This window comes from Astatotilapia calliptera, chromosome 8 (assembly GCF_964374335.1).
Source record: "Astatotilapia calliptera chromosome 8, fAstCal68.1, whole genome shotgun sequence".
Classification (NCBI taxonomy): domain Eukaryota; kingdom Metazoa; phylum Chordata; class Actinopteri; order Cichliformes; family Cichlidae; genus Astatotilapia; species Astatotilapia calliptera.
This window is the reverse complement of record NC_137429.1, coordinates 12643674-12655861: the sequence shown is the minus strand read 5'-3', so window position 1 is coordinate 12655861 and position 12188 is coordinate 12643674. Positions and strand designations below refer to the sequence as shown.

The following is a 12188-nucleotide window of genomic DNA, read 5'->3' as shown; positions in this document are numbered from 1 at the left end:
AGCTCATTAATTAATTAAACACTGTGCCCAATTAAGCAGCCCCATTAAGCACTACATTAAACAGCAGCTGGCACATTATTTCCCCTTTGTAAGGGCCATCATAATAAGGGAACATTATTACCTAAAACACTAAGTGAATCCACCAGAGACCTCTGAAAAGCATGAAATTATTCAGCACACTGAAAATGCATTAACCTGAAAGGACGGGCTGAATGACAGTTAGCAAAATTAAGTGCTGGGTCAAGATGCTCGTGGAAATGAATGAAATTGCCTTAAAAAAAGTGCGCTGAATGAATGTAGGAGACTGAATTGTGAGTATAAACATGGACACTGACTGCAGGATCAACAGGCTATAAAGCAGGCGTGGAGAAAACCTGTAAAAGTCTGTGTAAATCTTTCATACCGAGGGGTTTTGTGCACTTAGTTGAAAACTGTGTGCTTGCTGGTCTTTAAAAGTAAAGAGCTCCCACTACAGTGGCAGTATTATTTTGAGCATTGGCAATTAGAGCGGTGGCTGTTTACTGAATTCCACGTTTAACGAGAAGTTTACGAGGCACTCTGCAAGGTTGTTGTTCTGAAATGTAAGGCCCTTTTTTTTTTACCCCCCTCAATCAAAACCAAACAATTTTAGTGAGCATGATAGCTGAATCAATCAGAAACAAATTAGAGCAGCAGTTTTCAATAAGAAGCACTTGAGCTGACCTTGTCCTACATTAAGTATCTTGTAAACAGTGCTAGTCATGTTTATGAAGTCATCAAATGAGCAATTAATGGATAAAATAAGCTTTTTTTTTTGTTTCATTCCTTTTCACGTTACCTGCATTGAAAGTGTGACATGAACACGACTACATACTGTTCAAAGAGCTGTGGTTCCTTATCAAAGAAGAGAAGCTTATGTGTTTTTTCACCCCTTGAGACTTATTGTTAATTTGTTCGGAACATAATTGGGTTTTCGGGAGGTTCATCCTGTCGCTTTTGGAAAACAAGTGCACTTAATTCTGAAGGTGTTTCGAGCAGAAATCAAGCACGCCCGTCTCCGCACGCCAGTTAAACTTGTGTGAAAACACTCCGGACCGTACCTGTTTTGGGATCCACGTCTGTCTGTAGGTGAGGTGGGGGGTTCCCCGGTGTGAAGTGTTCATTGCTGTAGGTGATCAGAGGCGTGAGAGGGTGCACATGGTGGGGGTGCTGTACCACTGGAACCTTATTAGACTGAGAGACAAGAGAGAGGAGGAGGATACAGAGAAAGATAAGATGGACAGCGATAAAGAAAGAGGAAAGGAGGGGAGAGAGAGAGAGAAAAAAAAGAGGCGAGGATGTTAATATTTGGGATGTGAGTTAAAGATTGCAGGCGCCTGCCATAGAGTTACAACTTGAAAGTTCTCCAAAGAAGAGCTATCAAATTCTGGGTATACTCAAGGCGCCAAACCACCAAACCACAGTGAAAATAGCATGGTTTGTAATTAAAAACACTTCTGTGGTGTCACTCTGGAATTCGGTAACACAATCTAAGAGGCTTGTGGGGTTGCCTGTTCACATTTGAGTTTGATGTGTGATGAGGCACTTTTAACCACGGTTGTAAGTGAAGTAATCGATCATCTGTAAACCACAAAAATCAAGGGAGCACGCGCGTATATCCACAGTCATTAGCAGCTCTCCGCTCAGCTCTCGAGCCTCCTTCTGCTATCCCCTTCCCTCTATCTATTCCCCCAGGGCCCCAGTTCGCGGAGGGTATGGGTGTATTGTAATAAAAGGGTTAGGAGAGAAGAGGTGGGGCCGTAAATCCATTTCTGCATTTTTGCCAAATTAGTTTTAGCTATGTAATCTTCTCTTTGTGCTTCTAAGTGGCGCAGGCCCCCCTTTTTTTTTTTTTCAATTACCCAAAGATTACAGTTGAGCTTTAGGGGTGTGCTGCCGTGGGCCCCTGTGTTAACCGGAGCTCAGCCCCCCTCTCATCAGGCCAGGGCTGGGGACAGACTAATACACACAGTCCCCAACCACAAGATAACCAGATTAGAGCTCTGCTGTAGATTAGGCTGGTGGCAGAGGCTGCTCTCGCCTCTTTACCCACACATCCTTATCCTGCCCTCAGCAGTCAAAGAAGCAGCACTAATCAGGCTTATCATAACATGGATGATATGTTCAGGGGGAGAGGAGTGAGACACCAAGCTGCTTGCGTGCGTATGTGTGTGTTCAGTCTGCTCTCTCGTAGGCCACACACCCTCATTAGTGACTTTAACCCATGCAAGAAAGAAAGAAAAAAAAGCTCCACTGTGGCACATTTCCAAAAGACTTTGAAAAACATTAATGGGACTAGATGTTGGCAGGGGAGGAGGAGGAGTGTGTGTGGGGGGATACATGCATAAGATACACAGCTGCCCAGTGCTCATTGACAATACAAATGCAAAGCTACAGGCCCAGGGCAAGACAAATGTGAGCAGAGATTAATGCTGCAAACTAATCATCCGCCCAGTCTGTTTGAGGCTGAAGTTAATATCGTGTCTGTGTGAGAGCCCGATGCAGCAACAGCCCATTCAGAGTCCCGTGCTAAATTTTCACTGGGTAGTTAAAGCTGTCTATCTGCATGGTTGGTACAAGCATGGCCATCTAGACCTCTATTCTATAATGGCAATGCTGGGGGAGTGGGAAGAGTGTGTGTGGAAGAGGGGTGGGGGGCATTCCCTATTGCCGTGGTCCCAATGAAAGATTAATGAACCCCAGCAGAACTCCAGGGAGGCAGAGAGAGACTCCTGGGACTCATTCACAGCCCTGAGCTGAAAAGGCTAGGGATGGGAAAAGGGAGAGAGGGTTTGGGGCGGGTGTGTGTGTTTGTGTGTCAGGGTTGGAGGGGTGAATAGATGGAATGGGATTCGTTAAAAAGAAACACAAACGAAGGCACTCATTGTTGCTTAGGGAATCCTTATCTGATCTGCACACCCAGAATACAGGGATGAAAAAAAGGTGGAAAAAACAATCGTGATAGAGGTTACGGCAGCTGCTGAATGTGGCCGATGAGTCGGCAGCTGAATGCTAGAAGACAGCCTCGGTCTCTCCCTCTCTCCCTCTTTTTGTCCCCCCATCCCCACCACCTCATCGCTCACCTCCTAACCTCCTCCTTCACGTCTCTCCGCTCCTCCCTCGGGTAATGATGTGAAAGAATGTTGTCAATTCTTCAACTCTCTGCGCTGAAAAAGCTTTAGTGGACTTTTAAATGAGTTCTTTTGTCCAGGGACCCCGGCCATTGAGAAGACAGTTCAAAATGCCCATCCACTGAGTCCACATTTAGACAGAGGGTGTTAGAGAGGGTGTGTATGGGACTAAGAGGGAGGGAGAGAAGTAGAGGGCAGACGATTTACATCACAGTCACTTGTGGTATAAGAGTGTCCTCTTTTTTTTTTTTCCTGAAAAGCTCAGAGTGATGCAAATAGCAGTAGGCTGAACTGCCTGCTGGAGGTGGAAAAACGTGAAGCCAGAAAAAGGACACTGTAACATAAACTCAAGTTTTGGTGTTTGTTGCAAGACTTTAAAGGTAGGTCCTTTAAAAGAAGCCTTTATAGTTTGAGGACTCAAGAATTGGTCAAACTAGCCCCCACTGTGTTATCTACATCCTGCTTACATCAATCAGTCAGCTGATATCGACCTTCTTCCATCAGCTAATACGCACACTCTGCATTTTTTGCAATCATCATAACTTCCTGCTGACGTCAAGACAGTACCCGGTGGTCCCTTGCGGAAAAGAGGCCCAGCACCTGCCCTGTGGCCCACTGTGGGACAATGCAAGGCCCAGGACTCGTCTAGCAGGCTGCTGGGTGCTTGAGCCGCACAGGGCCCACACAGGGAAACAAAAAGCAGGCGACGTGGGAGGCTTTACTCTCCCTGCTCCACAAAAGCCAGGGGTAAAAAGAAAAGAACATTTCCTGCCCCTACACCCCCGCTGACTCGCATCCTTCCCACCACCTATGTCGTGAAAATAAACAAATATAGCAGGAGACGGACGCGCCGCTCTGCAGATGTGACGAGCTGATTCGCAAGCTCGAGAAAGAGATTTCGCATTCAAAACAGCCTGAAGTAAAATTTAAGGGCACCCTCTTGTGCGAACATCAGTGAGCACGTTTACTCTTTCCACATCCAGGACACAGATATGGCACCTGCTGCTGAAATCCACCCAGCAGACACAAACAGAAGCAGCAGTTGTTGGCGTTTGATTGTGTTATTAATATCGCCTTGGCTCTTTTTTTTATTCTGATCCGCTCCTCTTTCTTCCAGATGTGAGGTTAAAATGCTCACAGGAAGCCTGCATGTTTTAATAGGGTCATAATCAGCCTCTTCCTGCAAATTCAATCCATTTCAGCAAGTGCATAAATAAAAACTATATATAATATATATAGTAGCTGGTAACTTCCATCAGTGAAAAGCCTTTCAGATGTCAGACCTTTTGGAAGGGAGATGGGGTACAGGAGAAGTCAGGGGGGGAATAAAGTGACAGCAGGACAGAGTAAGACAAAGGGAGGGGGACAGAGAGGTGGAGGCCAGACAGGAAAAAGCTGTTGGCCTTGCATTTCCGCCTGGTGGAACCTTGCAGGGCCAATTTGAGCCCTAAATGTGAAGGTGGCGACCTTGTGGGCCCAGTGGGTGGCTGGGCAGGGGGCTAGAGCCTCTGTCTCCCTGCTTCATGTCATGATATGATGAGTTGTCACAACAGCTTGCAGGGCGCTAATGAGCTGTAGTGAGGCCGGGGCAGGGAAGGGAGACCGGGAAGAGAGGGGTGAGGGACGTGGGGATGACAGTGGCGTGATGGATTGGGGTCCTCCAAATTCCAAAGCAAGCAGAAAAAGCTGCCAGAGCACACTGCCTCTCCCAGAACACGCAAGTGGCCGGAATCCAAATCACATGGAGTGACACCATACAGAAAACAACACAACAGCAATAGTGGGAAGGGGGGAGATGTGTGTGCGCATGATTTGATATAAAGCAAAACAAAACAAAAAAAAAAGAAACAAAGTACAAACGGTGCTGCCACTAATCTAATCATCTGGTATCAATCGATGCTGTCCTGCTGAAATCTGTTTACACAGAATTAGTTTTCCTTTGGGAGGCATAGAGTGCCCCCTCCAGGCTACAGATATTAATCTCTAAGCAAACGCCATATCATACCAATGAATGTTCAAACACACACACACACACACACACTAGTCCTCGTAGCACTCAGCCAAATCAATCCTCAGATTCAAGCAGACAATCTAAAGGAATACTTAGAGATTAGCAGCGATGGAATATGAAATGCTCTGACAAATTACAGGCTTATCAAAGCCATGACCTTCCAGGATAACATGCTGATTAAAACTCTGCTACATTTCAAAAATAATAATTTTTTGGTTAATCAGAAGAAGAAGCAGGAGAAGAAGAAGAAAACTCCTCAAAATATTAAGAACCTGGGGATTGTAAGGGGGAGGGGGGGTGATTTAAAAAGCAGATATGGAGGTGTTGATCAGTTTTCTCTTGCAGAGAAGATGCATCTCCGAGGGCAAGAGGCTCCCGAGACCACAGTATATTTAAAAGTTAATCTATTCACTTTGCTGCAGTGACATGCTGACTGCTTGATCAGAGCGCTGAACAAAAATATTATGTGGGCCAGAGCCTTTGCTCCCCTTCCTCCTGCTCTCTTCACTAACACTCAAGTCATTCGTCATCATTTATTTTTTTCCTTCTGCTTCCCATCTTTGATAGTCGGCACATCAAATAGAATCGCAGAAAGGACATGTTCTGATATGTCACAGATAAATAAAACTGCGCACAAATAGCTTAAATATGAAGTGGTATTTTGGTAGAGCTGTTGTATTCTGTGAAGACAAATCATCCTCTTAGACACACGTGTGTTCAAGCTTTTTTCCCCCTCTTCCTTTTCAGTGTAAACAGCCTCTTGAACTCACATACCTGAGTTAAAGGAGGCTTCTCTGAGAGGTGATATTGTATGACGGCGTTAAGAGCCAGACTGAACTGTGCCTTTTGAAATGCAATCAGTCCCTAAGAATTTCATCAGAAAGCCGAGCAATTAGAATCTGAATTGAATGGCAACATTAACAAAAGAATATGTTAATCTGTGAGGTTGCCCCAAATCTTATTTTACATTTCACAGCTAAGACATGAGTTTGATCAAATATTATCAAGTAAATAATTCTCCTCTTGAGAGAATCACGTCTATTGCCTTTTTAATTAATTTAAGCACATTGTTTATAACGTTTATTATGTGGGCTTTAAAGTTATGCTCACAAGTGTGTGGCAAAAAACAAATAAATAAATAAAAATATTTGGGATACTGGTCTTGGATCAAGCTCAGGCATGCACATACACAAGCACACGAACATGCACGAGTTTTTAACGTCAAAGTATTTCTAACAGGCTTTTTTTTAAAAAATCAAGTGACCACCACTCTCTCAGCCACCCCCCCCCACCCCCCCAAAAAAACACTCCCCTCCTCCCTTTCCCCTCACCTATCTACAACCGGCCTGCACCACAACAGCTACCTGTCAAAACAATGTTAAAACCCTTCAGTGGTAAGAAAAAGCAGAGACAGTGAAGAAGCAGGGGAGCAGCGTTACTCACCCAGCTGCTCAGATTGAGGTGCCAGCAGCCCACCTGCTGGAGGAGAGAGAGCCCGGGGCCTAGGACTCCTGCCTTGGCTCCCGTCTCCTCCGGCCCGGCTGGAGCTCCATCCCGCGGGTACATGACCCCCTCGGTTCCACCCCCACCCCCGCCTTCTCCTCCTCCTCCTCCTTCTTCTTCCACCTGGCCCCCCCCCAGCTCCTCCTTCCCCGTCTACGCCGGGGAAAAGCCCTCTCACTTTCCTTGGCCGCTCCTCTCCTTCACTTCTTCTCTTCCTCCTTTGTCTGTTCCTGTCTTGACTCCTTCCTCCACTGTGTGCGAGTGTATTGCCGGGCATGTGTGGCGCGAGCGTGCATATGTGTTTGTCGTCCCCCCTCGCTTTGCGTTTGGTGCCGCAGCCAGCTGACCATTGTTCCCTCAGGTTTTTGACATTAGAGTGCGTGTCTCCTGACGTGTCTAGAGCAGGCTCAGGGTCTGAGGCCTAGTTCCCCCCCCCATAAACACACAGTCACCAAATCCTCTCCACCCACCCACCCACCCACATCTGCCTGCTCAAAAAAAAAGGAGGAAAAAAAAGAGGAAAGAAAATCCCCCAAAATCCTTCACTCTAACCACAGAAGCACTTGCTCTTTGCGGCCACCAGTCTCCTCTTCTTTGTCAGAGAAAGTTTTGATGCCAGTGACAAGAAGTATAAGAAGTGAAAGCCAGAATGTGGACAGAGAGAAGGAAAAATTACTCTGAGCAGTTGTTCAGCACCGCAGTAGTCTTCCCACTAGCTATACTCCAGAAAAAAATACTCACAAACACACACACACACACATACATATACACACAAAATCAGTTATTACCCAAATCCCTGCTGTACGTTGGGTCTGTGTATGTGTTTCTTAAGAGTATGTGTGTGTATGTGTGTGGGCTCTGCTGTGCCTCCAGGATGCCCAGAGACGAACTGGCAGTTTGAAAAGCTTTGGCTACAAGGTAAAGCGAGCAAAGCGAGAGATGGAGACAAAGAGGAGAGAGAGAGCAGGAGAGAGAGAGAGATAGAAAGTGGAGGAAAAAAAAGGAACAAGACACAACAACATCCACAAAGGGAGGGCAGGCTCAGCAAAGTGTGGCCAACAGTCACTTTATCTGTGTGATGCTGACAGTCCCCTCTTCATGCCCACTTTCCAGGGGAGAAACCAAGGAGAGGGAGAGAAAGTCTTCACTCTGACACAGACGTGGCACCTTTCGTTGCAATCTTTCTCTCTTTTTTTTGGTTCCTGTCCTCTACCCCGCTCTACTTTTTTTCCTCTAAACAATACCTTAGAGTGGAGAACAATTCTTCTTTTAACCCCCCTCCTCCCTCCTTCCAACTCAATTCAAGGTTCATGTGAACAAGGCCTCGAGCCCCTCCTCACTGCCCTCTCTTCCCTGTTCTCCTTTTTCTCTGCAACTATTTCACCTTCAAGACCATTATTCTTCTGAATACTGAAACCAAACAATAAGCTTTGTGTGGTCAAGATTTTTCCCCCCCCCCCCCCGAGCAATTCAAAAGATGTGCCATCCACTGCAGAAATAGACGAGATGTATTTAAAAGGGAAATCCTTCAAACGAGACTTTTCATTTATTATTTAAAAAAAGAAAATAAAAACGTTCCAGAATTTTGCAATGCTGTTTGTTCGCTTTATTTATTTAGTTTTGGGTGTAGCAATAAAATAATAAATAAATAAATGAAATATCCAAAAATATTTTGTTTATCCTAACATGACTAAAAATAAGAGAAGAGGAAATATAAAAAGTTTAGTAAAGTTTAGTTTAGTAAACTGAGAAGAAACAAAAAAAATGCTACATGTTGAGGAAAACTTCTTTTTCAGTGCAACAAATTAATTATTTAAAGTAATAAGTCAAGCTGTCACACTTTTTAAAGAGATTTTAAATTTTGCGTTCTATAATAATAATTAGGCTTGCCTTATTTTAATTATCTAAACACCTGGACCTGAATAAGAACCATGACAAATTAAATATTTATAGAATAAATGTCACATTTATTCAATTTTTTTAACATGACCTAAATAAGAATATCAATAAAAAAATTAAAAATAAAGTTTAACTACAGTGAGAAAATTTGTATGTAGAAACAAGCAATAATTTCTTTTTTGGAAGTGAGGTCAGAGAAATGAAAACACAAATGCTTCTCATTACAGCATTTTAAAAGCTGGCAACAGAAACAACTGCAAAGTTTTTTTTCTTAATACAACAGAGACTTTGTTTTCCTCAAAATACGCTCTCGCTTTCTTTTCCTCCTGCACTCGCTCAGCCTCTCTGCTGCTGTTAGGACCCTGCTCTTCCCCTGGCCTGCAGCAGGCAGTCCTGAGGCCCTTAAAGCCAAAACAAAGCCCTGGGAATGTCCTTTACACAACTTGAACAATAGCGCCGGGGCTCCAGCTTGACAAGTAAAAGAGCTCCGACAAGGCGGTGGCTAATTGCCTGCCCTCCCTCCATTCAGCCGCCCCGCCACACTCCTGCCATCTCCTTTTGTCCCACGTGCACTTTCTTAAGTAAACTGCCAGTTTGCCAGCAAGTGATGGACAGCTCCCAATCATCCGGCCACAATGGCATCAACGCCACAACACAAGAGAGCACAGGGAGGATAAAAAAAAACTTTTAAAAACCCTCTTTTTTTTATTCGACGGTCTAAGATGTTCGCACGAGACCGAAAAGTGTGCGAGGGGGAAAAAAGAAAAAGAATGACGGACAAAAAGTTTTACAAAACAAGGAAATGAAACAACCTATGACCTTAGCAGTTCATTGTTTTCTCTGATAAATCACAACAATCGGAGGCAAAATGCACGAGCACCAACTTCAAAGTCCTCAGCAATTACTATAATAATTACAGTATAATTATGATATTTCCAAAAAATTCTATTTGAGTAAAAACAATTGAAATTCTTTTAAACACACAAAATCCAAATTAAATATTGACTCAGATTTTTTTTAATATTACCAGAAGAATGAGAACAGCTGATGTGAGCGATGATCAGATTTACTTAAATTAAAACGTCAATAAAATATATATTTTAAAACTGATTCGATACGAATAACAGCATGCATGAATTAAAACGTGAAATAGCAGCATTTTATTTTTTAAAGCACACAATAAATAAGAATCGTATTTGGTTTGATGTGTTAGAATAATGCACCCCTGTCAGGCTGTCAGGACAAAGCAATCAAACAGTGCCTTTCATTATCCAAATTGTCAATCTGTCACTTAGCAACATAAGTGTTATAAATTGCCAAACGGAGCACAGAAAAATATCCACGGATAGATTCAACCAAAACATGATATTTAAAGTCAAACAAGCACCAGAAAATTAAGCACAGCTGTAATTAAAATGTTGAAAAGTCTTACCATTTAAAAGAGCTGTATTTGAGATGCTGCTCGGTTCCTGGTTAAAACAAGCATGCTGGCACTCATGGTAGTGCACAGACTCCAAGCAGACTCCCACCACCATGTCAGCCACTAATCCACTGGGGGGCAGCACCTCATCTACGGCAGCCCCTCGCTAAAGCCCGATGGGTTAAGCCGATAAGACAGCGGCCGGAGGACCGGGCGACAGCCAAGGTAATGCTGGAGCGAATTTAGGACGGCAGCCCTTCGGGTCCCAGAGCGGGGGGGAAGGACCACGAGCGAGCGGCCAGAGCTGGCTGTTCACTTTCAGCCACCTCACGCATTCAAACGCACACTCAGAGGCTGCGCTGCTCTTCTCCGCGTCTGTCCGGGACTCCCTCTTTACCCCTTGCCCATCTTCATATCCCCCCTAATAAGCTCTTTTGTGTCCATCTCTCTTTCTTTGATAAGTTGAAAGAACAACAAAAAGAGGGCGAGAAAGAAAAGCTTTCATTCAGCTTGCTTGGAAGACATAAAGGTAGTGGAGTGCTGTCTATAGGAGTTGCCCTAACTTGGCTAAACTCAAGCAGCGGGGTGTCTCTCGTCATGTCATTAATCCCCAAAACTAGCCACGCTCCATTCACTGCTAGTCACACTAAATTAAATGCAAAATCAAAAACACAAACGCCGGGCAGAAGAAGTGTCAGAAAAAGGGGGAAAAAAGGCTAGAGAAAGCTTTCCGATCCAGGGCAAAGGGTGTGTGGTGTTGCAGCCACGTTGCCCCTAAGTCCTGCCCGTCGGTAGCCCCAATTTTTGATGTAGGAAGCCCCGGGAAGAGAAAAAAAAAAAAACCAGTCTCACAAAAGACAAAAAAAAACAGACATTTATCACCAAAAGAGCCTGTCACTGTAGTACAGCTTTTGCACCTCCAACTCTCCTGCCTGAACTCTCTTAAGACAACTGAGGGGGGAAAAGGAGCCCCAACTCCAAAGTCAAACCTGCCAGACAACAAGGCAACAACAGCAGTTAAAACAATACCCAAAAATACAAATAAATGGATACAAGCTGTGGACGGTTTTCAGGAGAGCTGGCAATAGTAAATTCAACCCGGCCAACTGGTGGCTTGAAGAGAGGAAGCCCACTCTTAAAGCCGTGATCCGACCATCCGCTATACCACCGCTGTGAGCCTTTTAACCACAGCAGAAAAAAAATTACTATTGATCTTCAAATGGCGATAATTGAAAAGATCAAAAAGATTAAACAAAAAGAAAAAGAGAGAAAAATCAAGAATGTGCTGACTTACCATGTTGTGCTCCTTTTTTGTTGCAAGATTTTGTTTAAATAAAAAAAATATTTGCTCAAAGATGCAGCATTGGAGGTGTCAAATTTTTGTAGCCGTCTCTTGATCGTATTACTTCCACAGTCCTGGTTTCCAATGCGTCTGAACTTTTTCCCTTTCTCTTTTATTTTGTTTGTGGTACCTAGCCTTTTTTTCCCCCTGCTTAAGACTTTAAAAGCCTTCAGCTCAGTAAAGCAGCACAAATTATCTTGCCACCTTGCTCAGCTCTGATGCTTTGGCCGCTAACTTTGGAAGGCCCTTTACTACTGCATCAAAATTAGCATTGTCAAAGCAGTTAATGAATATTAATATTGTATTTGTCATTGGAGCTGGCCCATTGCTGAACTCCAAGTCATCCATCAGGGACAAGATTAAGCACACAATTATTTCTGACTGACAGGGACCAAATCTGGAAGATTTTTTTCCCCCTCCAACAATTTAAAGAAAAAGACACAACATCATCTTAAGGTACCTCCCATGAGACGAGACAAGATTAATACACTTTTAATGAAGCAAGATTTCATGGTGCACGAACAGCAGGAACCTCGAGAAAAAAAGGAGAGAGGAATATAGAAATATTTCGGCTCAATTTCTACAATCATTTAAGCACTGGATTTATAAATTACAACTAATTTCGATGACAGGAGACAAAATTTTACCTCAAAGATTTATATTTTTTTGGAGTGAAAAACATTTGTTCTCTCAGGTATCTTTATTAATACATAAAAGCTGGATTTCACCTTTTTTTTTTTCTTCTTTTGATCATAGAAAAAAATAAGACGTGCGTGCGCTTCAGAGTAAGCGTCGCTGGAGATAAATTTAACATGAAACAATAATTAAAACACGGGACCTCCGGCTCTCTCGGCAGAGCCCGGC

The 12188-nt window shown here is 43.7% G+C and overlaps 1 protein-coding gene across 38 annotated transcripts in view; it reads right to left on the bottom strand.

The window, feature by feature from the left end:
• Positions 1–12188, bottom strand: part of tcf7l2 (transcription factor 7 like 2) — an 87838-nt gene that overhangs the window by 16831 nt on the left and 58819 nt on the right. For all 38 annotated transcript variants that reach the window (XM_080305071.1, XM_026178605.2, XM_080305073.1 and 35 more), the window contains one exon: positions 1080–1212. In XM_080305071.1, coding sequence (XP_080161197.1) covers positions 1080–1212 — 133 coding nt within the window. The remainder of the gene's footprint in view (positions 1–1079; positions 1213–12188) is intronic.